The 10,467-nt window shown below is 32.4% G+C and overlaps 1 protein-coding gene and 1 pseudogene across 1 annotated transcript; both read right to left on the bottom strand.

Moving 5' to 3' along the window:
* Positions 1-227: 227 nt before the first annotated feature.
* On the bottom strand, positions 228-3,076 carry LOC149883318 (uncharacterized). The gene is made up of 6 exons (XM_090100138.1): positions 2,784-3,076; positions 2,383-2,494; positions 2,053-2,136; positions 1,641-1,858; positions 850-1,009; positions 228-385 (listed from the first exon to the last, which is right to left on the bottom strand). Exons 4-6 carry the CDS (start codon positions 1,848-1,850, stop codon positions 228-230), a joined length of 528 nt encoding a protein of 175 aa, XP_089956264.1. The 5' UTR covers positions 1,851-1,858; positions 2,053-2,136; positions 2,383-2,494; positions 2,784-3,076.
* Positions 3,077-3,340: 264 nt separating this feature from the next.
* On the bottom strand, positions 3,341-5,674 carry LOC149883319 (uncharacterized; annotated as a pseudogene).
* Positions 5,675-10,467: the final 4,793 nt, after the last annotated feature.

The following is a 10,467-nucleotide window of genomic DNA, read 5'->3' on the forward strand; positions in this document are numbered from 1 at the left end:
ACCGCAAGGCATTATTTTTGGAAGGGGCCCGCATGGGAACTGCTTGGGATGTGACCCACAGAGACCGTTTGTTAAGCTTAAATTGTGCATCTTGGGACCAATCTACGACCTGTATGACCACACGCATGAGTATAACCGCATGGCAATCCTCAAATGTATTTGAAACTTAGTAAACCTCGCATACTTTATACTTTAACTAATAGCCGAATATATATATTGAATTCTAACTATATTTCTGATAATAAAGAATCTGAAGATGTTACAGATACTTTTTTTTTTCGGCTGTCTTGGCCCCGGTCTCGGGCGTTAGCGAACCACCTGCGCAATTCGCCTTCGATATCCTTTTGGGTTGCATTAGTCGTTAATGCATTTCTTTTAACTGCACCTAAACGCACAAAAGAAGAATTACACACATATATATATATATATATATATATATATATATATATATATATATATATATATATATATATATATATATATATATATATATATATCTGTTATTTAAATGGAGAAAAACAACATATTAATAGTACTTAAAGTTTCGTGCCTTACGGCAATCATCAGCTATTAATTACAAATTAAAAACGTAAAAAACCGTTTAAAAACGAATCAAATTTACGGTAGAACGAATTCTGTCGTAATGAGCAAAAAGACGCAATCATTTCATCACTTATGCAGTCCAGCTACTCTCTCGATTGAAAACAATATTCTTTTTCAGGCCATATTCTAATCAAATATTGTTTTCTTGAATATTTTGTATTGCTCATTACGACAGAATTCGTTCTACAAAAAAAACATTTTTTAAATTACACGTCTCAAGATTATTATATGAATAGAATAACATACCACAGACAACTTCAAATATTTCCAGTTTGGAAAAACAAACTTTTCCAGAATGCCCAGAAAGATTACACAGTCTTCCAAGGTTATTAGAGAGAATGAATTTCATCATTCTTTTAATGGCATCATTTAGTGAGCTTCCACCAATATTGGATACAATACAAGTCTGAAAAAAGTATCAAGTTGAATTAAATTAGTAAATGATTGAATTATGTATCTACTCTTTTACAGCCAATTACATTTGCTAATGTAACATTTTTCGAAGACTTTGAGGTAACACATATGATTAGGCTTTTAAGTATAGATGAAGTATTGGTAGAGTATCCACCTTGTAAATACAAGGTTTGTGGTTCAATCCCACCACTCTCCACCTCAGGAAGAACCACACTCATTTTGTTTTTCCATGCAGCAATTTTGTGACAAGGCTTGTGTGTCAAAATTAAGAGTTGAGAGACTGTTAATAAAAAATGAGTGGCCCCCATAACTACAGTGGCCCTTCAGCCTAGATTTACAAACTCCTTATTAAAATTGGGGGTTTAACCTCAAAGCTTTCCATCTCCTAGGAGAATGAAAACTTTGATACCTTACCACAGCTAAATTAACTAAGTACCTTACCACAGCTAAAGAACCTCACCTGGGCCAATATAGGATCAGTTTAACACCATGCCCAGGCCATGGGTTAGGTTGTAATTATAAAACATTTAGTTTACACATCACTTATTTATTTCATAAAACATAAAATAAACCATGAAGTTATGAAAAATAATATTGTTAGACATGGAAAATAAAATACTCACCAGTGTTCTCTTTATTGATTGATCTTTTAGATGCTCCTCCAAATCATTAATATCTTTGATATTAGAAAGGGGAAAGTGAATGTCATTTGGCAACTCATTATCATTTTCCAACTGAGGTGTATTTAATTTTCGCATAATAGATTGTAACATTACAGAATGAGTCTTTTGAGTTTCTTTTATTTCTTCAAGAGTTGTTAATAACTTCTGCATAAGAACAGCTAAATCATATTTAAAAATTTGGTTTTATACTCTACAATTTGCTATACAATACAGTCAAAAACTCATCTGAAAATTTGAAGTGATAAAAATAACAAAAACCATTCTATTAATACTATTTTATTTATTTATAACTTTTTGGTGTCTCATGATCTTAGATAAACAATTTAGAACTTTATAGATTTAATTTTTTTACGTAATCAATCTGTTTTCTTGATAAGAGTCTTCAATTTCATCATCAGCAACATCATTTTCTTAGTCAAAAGAATGTTTTCTTTTTCTAAACAAAAGTGACAATTATTATTTTTAAATATTATAAATTAAACTAAAAAATTTTATTAATTGATTTTATTATTGAAACAATAGACAGCAAGCCTAAAATAATTTGAATGAAAAATTCTAAAATGATCTGTAAATCAGAAAACAATTTTTCTACAGTTAAAATTAAATTTAAAAAATCAATATATATTTACATTTATTTTAACTCTGAACATGAGTGAAACAAATTATACTGGAATTCTCTAACCTAATTTTTTGTGTTTCCAAATTTCTACAGTTATTATAATCATCTGTGTCATAGTCAACATTAGATGTGTCTTCAGCCTGTTTTGTTTTTTCATTTGCGCTTTTAAGAGTGTCTAGAACAAATTATATTTTGTGTACATTTCATTGATTACATGCAATGTCCGTGAAAAATTTTACACATCAATAGCTAAGTGTTATGCTCTAAACAATTATTTTTTCTTTGCAAACATGAGTGCTCTAAATGTTTTAGAAATGGGAGAAAAGAGTGCTCTCCTTTCTACCATTGCAAAACCATTTTATTAATGACTAAATCAGAGTCCCTTAAGGAGCTCTAAAAATCTTATTAAGAGAGAAAGCCAGATCCTTCATAGAAGGATCTCTAAAAACAACAATAGTACTAACTTGCAGTTCCAAGAATTCGCACTTTATATAAAAGCCAGTGTTCTTCTGGGTTACTGCATATTTTTTTGGCATTTGACACTTTACTTGCTGCTTTTACTGGTGGATAGTAAAAATAATGCAGTTTTATCTTTAATTAATTTTTTAGCATTCTGTTTATTTCCATCAACCATCCACTTCATTGGCAAAAAATCAATCTCTTTAGTCTCAACATATTCAACAATTGCATACATTTTAGTATAGTAAAATCAAAACTGCATCAGCTGAAATTTAGTAATCAATATTAATAGTCATGTAGTCATACTCACCATTCTTTAAATATTTTCAATCAAATAAAAATATTACAAATTAATATTGCAACTAAACTTATCAAAGTAAAATTTTTTTAATATTTATTTATCTATGGAGTAACAACTTGTACATTCACAAATTCTAAACGAAAAAAATCACTCAAAGCATTACCAAAAGAAAGTGTAATATTAAAGTTGTATAAGTAATAAATTATTTTCTTTTTTAAACTATAGAAATTTTAAATTGACTTGAAAAAAATATTTTAAAAGTTAAGATAAATGCAACTGAGGTAAAGCCACAAATCCTTGTTTAAATGGAAGTAGAAGATACTTTGTCAGCAAACTAGCAACAGGAAAAGTTTGTCTAATTCCAGTAAGCTTGGTCACAAAATATATTGAAAGTGAAATTGAACTAACTGGATCTGAAAAAAATAGTTCAGCATCTTCAAATTCTTCAAACACAACTAAAGCGTTATTGGGTTCAGCAAAGGTAGAATTGTGCAAAATATTCTTTACAATTCCTAACTTACTTTCAATCTGAAAGCAAATGTCTCCAATGGATGTGGAGATAAAATACCTAGGTCCATGGTATTGTTTGAACTGAAAATAAGAACGATAATCAACAGGTATAGGACCATCTAAATGAATTCTCTTCAACATTGGCTCTTTCTTATTGGAAGTGTTGTCATTGATGTTGCAGTGCCCTTCAATAATTCGGCGTACTATTTGACCAGTTGGATTTTGAGGCTTATGAACTAATTTTTTTAATCTCCCAAGGAACTTTCATATTGAAATGCAGATACATTATCAAGAACACCATAATGTTTAGCATCACTGGGCAAATGTATTAAAGAATGAATATTATACACAAGTTGATTTTCACCATACAACTTAGAAAATGAAAACACAAAGTATTTTAAGAGTTGTTCAGCATAGGCAATATTTTTTGACAATAAATTTGGGCTCAGCAATATCCGTATGGCAACAGACAAATCAAGGAAGTTTGAATATATTGTGTCTTTTAAAATAGTTTTTAAGACAACAGGCCCAGTGTACAATAAAAATTGTCTTAATTCAGTAGCTTTCCATTTTTTATATTCTAAAAGAGATCGTGGTTTTCTTGAAAACTCTCTGGGGATGTGTTTACGTATAATTGCTAAGTTGTTAGATATCATAGATAATTGTAACTGAGATAGCTTTCAATCCCCACGTGGTCCATGAATCCATTGAAATAAAAGCCTGCGCATCACACCTAAACACACAAGATGCATATATTCCAAAGGAAATTCTGTAACCGTACCACAACCTAACTGCTCCAATGGTGAAGAACCTACATGATGGTCAGAATAATGACGCTCAGTAAAGGTTAGGTCTGTAATTGGTGGTGCTTCTAAATTGGGCAGTGTTACTTTGTTACACCATTTGCCACGCTGCATGCATCTCTCACATTAGTTATAAGCAGAGTGAGGCCTAATACATTTAATAAAAGCCCTTGCTGGTGCATCACATATTACAGCATCAATCTTCACTATGTAAGTTTTACCATTAAATAGAAAACCATGTTGCTTTAAACTCTTCATTTCTGAAACAAAATCATTCAGATATTCATCAAGAGGTGTAGGTTTTTTCGTACTACTGTAAATTACAATGGGAAAAGGTCCCCTTAATGGACACTCTTTCAGTGAACCAAGAATTGGCCAAAGTGAAACTGAATTGCTATTAAACAGTGGTATACCATCAATATTAATATGAATATGCAAAAGGTCAACTATAGAATCAGGCTGATTTAATTTTAAAATATTAAGCAACCAATACTGCACCCCAAAGTAATAATATTCTCCACCAGCAATATACTTAATATCTACAGTTCGCTGAGTGCTTAAAAGAGTTCTTGAGTCATTAGAAAGATTGAAGTGTAATGGACTCAATATGTGCAATAAACTTTTTAAAGCTGAGTGTGATACACTGTAAGTTATTGCCCAATCTCGCAACTTATTTTTTAGTGTACAGTCATTGCAGTTATAATTATCGTTGACATCATCACTTTTTTTATTTTCATCAATTTCATCAGTTTTCGAATCGTCCCTACTATAATCAAAATCAACATCAGATTTATTATCAATACTATCAGAAAACTTTTCTGAAAACTCGCTTTGAGAATTTAACCTATCAAAAATAGTTATAGATTCATTTTGCTTTTCATGAACATTTGCATTCTGATCAAGTTTTTTTCTTGATTTACTAAAACTTATATCATCCACAGTTCTATCTAACATGGAAATACTAGCACAATTCTCATTTTTCATACATAGCTCTGTAAGTATTATTGAAACCTTTGAATTAATTCTTCTTCGTTTTGTTCTATCTGAACACAACTTGAAATCATCATTAGATGTTGCCATTATAAAGTTTAACTTAACTTAATATTTTCTGATTAGAACTGCTGTTTAAAAAAATATAGCATAAATAAAAAACAAAAGAACACCCCACAATTCTTTTAAAAACAAAAGTATTTCAAACACACTATGCTATCAAAATACATACAGGAATTGAAAGATTAAGAAATTAATGATTTTATATTGAACTGGTTTATTCTTAAAACAGCACCTGCATATAATGATATTTCCAAAAGATGTATACTATGCCTGAAAGAAAATATTGACACAACCAAATCCAAGAATGTTTATTAAATAAAAAATTGGAATTAATATCTAATTATAGACAAAAAAATTAAGTTTTTTTTGAAAAACAATAAAAACAAAAAAACTTATAAAATAATAACAGTCCCATTAAAAATATAAAAATACAGAAACGAACACTTCTAAAGAATTTATTATGTAATGGCTTACAATAGTGTCAACATATTCCAAATGTTTGACAAATTACAGTAATTGAGACATTAATGACATGTCTTAACTACTATTTTTATATATATATATATATATATATATATATATATATATATATATAGAGAGAGAGAGAGAGAGAGAGAGAGAGAGAGAGAGAGAGAGAGAGAAATGATATATACATTTCTGTTTCATACCTGAATTGATCAAACATTATTCATTTGTGTTGCATCAGATAATCTGTTGCATGTTTCATTAAATGATTATGGTTACCTGATGACACATACAACAGATTATAATCAGATATATTTGGTGAAACACGAATGTTCGATTACAAATTGTAAACATCTTTTATCAGATTATCTGTCAGATTCTAAAAAGAATTTAATTCGTATACAATGATTATTATAGTGAGTACATAATTTATACAAAAATAGTAAGTATTATAAAAAATTTCCTATATAAATAAATCTATATAACAGTACACAAACTAAATTCACAACATTTAAAATTGCTTTCAGTCGCTAATAATTGTTTAAGAAAAATGAAATGAAGTTGTTGTTTATTTGCGTCATAATGCATTATCGTTTGGGATATCAACAAGGGACCCGCATTGAAACCCACATAAAAACCTCACTGAACCCAGGCTGGGCAACCCACACCAGCCCAGACAAATACGGCGCGGGACCCGAGTGTCGTGGTTTGCTGGGGTAGACTCGGTTAAAAAGTTTTCCGAAACGCAATTGCCTCCTATCAAAGCCTTTGATTCCAAACTGGAAGATGAACCAGCAAAAGAGGAAGACTACGCGCATGCACAAAACGTTTGGAAAGTATTTGGATGCGAAACCTTTAAAGATTACCACGAGCTATACAACAAGTCTGACGTGCTGATTCTTGCAGATGCCTTTGAAAATTTTAGAGACGTATGCATAAAATGTTACGGCCTTGATCCCGCCTGGTATTACACCTCTCCTGGATTAGCCTGGGACGCCATGTTAAAGGAAACTAAAATTAAATTGGAATTAATAACCGATATTGACATGCTCAACATGATCCGAAAAGGAATACGCGGTGGAATCAGCATGATCTCCAACCGACTTGGAAATGCTAACAACAAATACATGGACAAATATGATACTTCAAACCATCGAAATTCCTTCAGTATTTAGACGCCAACAATTTATACGGATGGGCCATGAGCAAACCTCTTCCCGTTGGAGGATTCAGATGGATGAATGATCTTCAAAATTGGCGCAGCATGCCATGCATTCTTGAAGTCGATTTGAGCTATCCTGAAGAGCTTCACGATTTACACAACGACTACCCTTTAGCTTCTGAAAGATTAACCATTGGAAAAGTAGACAAACTCGTTCCAAATTTAAACAACCAAGAAAAATACGTCGTTCATCATGAAAACCTAAAACTCTATGAACGATTGGGCTTGGTCATCACCAAAATTCATCGTGGGATCACCTTTAGAGAAGAACCTTTCATGGAAAAATACATTGACCTCAACACCAAGGAGAGAACAAGAGCTACCAACGAATCTGATAAGGAATTTTTCAAACTCATGAACAACTCCGTCTTTGGAAAAACAATGGAAAATATTCTAAAGCGCGTTGATGTCAGACTCATTACCACTAAAAAAGAAGCCTTAAAATTGTCCAAAGTCCCTCGTTATAAACGAAACACTATTTTTGATGAAAACTTAATCGCGATTCACATGGAAAAAACAAAATGCTTTTACGATAAACCTGTTTACTTGGGAATGAGCATCCTCGATTTGAGCAAAACTTTGATGTTTGATTTCCATTACGGATACATCAAACCTAAATACGGTGATAAAGCCAAGTTGCTCATGACTGACACTGACTCGCTCTTTTACGAAATCGAAACGGATGATTTTTTCAAAGACATTTCAAACGATCTTAAAAACATGTTTGACACGAGCAACTTTTCTAATAACCATCCTGCCATTGAAAACGTTGGCTTTGAAGTAGGATTAAATAATAAGACCATCGGCATGTTCAAAGACGAAGCCGGAGGAAAAATAATTAAAGAGTTTGTTGGACTTAGACCCAAGCTCTACTCTTACAAGATCACTAAAGATGAACACAAAAAATGCAAAGGGATGAAAAAGAACGTGGTCAAAAATAAGCTTACTCACCAACATTTTAAAGACTGCTTATTGAGTGGAAATGAACAACTTGCAACCATGAACGTTTTCAGATCTCATCTTCACGACATCTACACTGAAAAAATTAACAAAGTTGCACTCAGCGCAAAAGATGACAAAAGAATCCTATTGAATGATCACACCACATTGGCTATTGGACACTACAAGACGGTAACTCACTGAGGTAAGAAATTGAATAAAAAGGTAAGAAAAAGGCGTCAACTATACAAATAACATGATTATTTTTATACTTTTTTACACATCCGCCATCTTGGATACAGGAACCACAAATATAGTACGCTATCCATGCCCTCCCATACTTAAGGGGTATCAATGCGCCAGAATCGGCCTTTTATAGTAGTGCTGAGAAAGCACCAAGCTCGTTACGTGATACGTAACGATACGTGATACGTAACGATACGTGATGCGTAAACTTTGATGTGATATTCTTGATCAGCACTCAAAAATTTATATAAAACACCTAAAAGTGTTCAAGAAGAAAAAACTTCGTTGAGCAATGTTGACAAAATGAATTGATTGAACTTTATCTTAGAAATTTACATGATTAGTTTTTTTTACATATAATTACATGTATTTTTTACATTTTATTCTTTTACAGAAGTTTAGAGTAAAATGGGTTCAAATAAATTAGTTGAGAATTTTGATTAAGTTTTTTTAAGGGAAAAAGGTTTTTAACTTTTTTTTTTTTTTTTTATAAAGTTGTGGAGAACTTTGTGCTGTATTTATATGTACACAAATCAAATAAAAAAAAGTTTTTAGTTACTTAAGAAACTTTATTAAATTGAAAAAAAAACAACAGTTATTTCATTCTACCCTCACATTTAGGGAGAAGCTCCTGGTGCTAGTAGTGGTAAGGGTCATAGAATCTAGCGCTTAAGATGACGGTGTCTCAAATGTATTAGCAATTTGCAATTTTGACTGATCAATTTTATCGATGTCGAGTGGAAACAAGCCAGTATTCTGAAATCCAGTGACTATTTAGGTGTGCGTAAAAACTTCACCAGAGCTTGAAAGTTTTACTTGCAGTTGACTTAAACATTATATATAGGGAAAAGGCGGTTCCAGGACATTGACCCCTTTCCATACTTAAGGAATCCAAGATGGCGTCGTGTTTTGATGCAAAGTGTTGATTCCAGGACATTGACCCCTTCCCATACTTAAGGATGCATAAAAAATGGTGAACACTTCATATCATGTTCTTGGACAAAACCAATACTTAAGAGTCGTCTTTAAAAATCAAGAAGAAGTATAAAAATAATCATGTTATTTCTATACCAGTTCTTCAAGATGCCTGTTCTTCTTTATTGCCTTGTTTTGTAATGTCCGATAGCCAAGGTGTGAATTCCGTCTTCTAAGATGAATCTTTTGTCGTCGTTAGCGCTGAGTGCGACTTTGTTGATTTCTTCGGTGTAGACATCGTGATGACGTGATCGGAAGACGTTCATGGTGGTGAGTTTTTCTTGTTTAGTCATTAAGCAGTCACCACAAGGTATTGATAACTTCTTGAAAGTCAAGACCTTCATTCAATTTTTTCAAGACGTAAAGACACAAATGGCCTCAATAAGAAGTGTTACCAAATTGCACTCTTTCACTGTTATAATAAACCGGGCTTTTCAAGTAGTCGACCAGCTCAACAAGAGGAGGCTGAGCATAAGAGTCGAAGCTGTATTTTTTGTCAGCGTCTTTATACCAGCACACCCAATGAAACCCACCAGTGCTTGAATCTCCTGTGTTGACAATTCCACATTCTTTTTTTCATTGTCTTTTTTGATAAATCATCCCTCACAAAAACACCTCGAAAGTTTTTCAATTTTAACTGTTTAGCAGCCTTTATCAATTGAAAGTTAGTTAAAGCTTCATTAGGTAAAACAATTCCTTCTACGTCAATCCATTGAAAGTCGATCATTTTTTTAATTTCTTAAAAAGTTTATCCGAATTTTTTAACAAGCGATTTTCATAGAATAGCACCTAAAAAGGGTATGCTATTAAAGGGTGAGTTAGGTCCGAGTAATAATCCAGCTCCAACAGATTGATAACCTTTTCCAGTTTTAATGAAGAGTCCATCACCGCGAACATTTTTAGTCCATAGGGTGATAAACAATCCTTCTCCACCTAAAGTTTTTATCTTCATTCCTTTTCCATTTTTGCTCATGTAAAAAAGACCTCGCCCAGCGATTTCGTCAACCATAGCAGAGCCGGCAGAGGCTCCAACACCTGAAAGCAAACCAGTGGCAAGAGCAGGAACTACCTTTGTGGCAAGAGTGCTACCTATCATACCTAATAACGGTAAAAGAGCTCCGATGAAACCTCCTTCAACTTTAGAGTTGTGTGCAAGTTGTCTTTTACTCAATTTA

The sequence above is a fragment of the Hydra viridissima genome, unplaced genomic scaffold (assembly GCF_058129835.1).
Source record: "Hydra viridissima isolate aposymbiotic clone 2 unplaced genomic scaffold, HvirCarnegie_v1 scaffold_10, whole genome shotgun sequence".
NCBI classification, from domain to species: domain Eukaryota; kingdom Metazoa; phylum Cnidaria; class Hydrozoa; order Anthoathecata; family Hydridae; genus Hydra; species Hydra viridissima.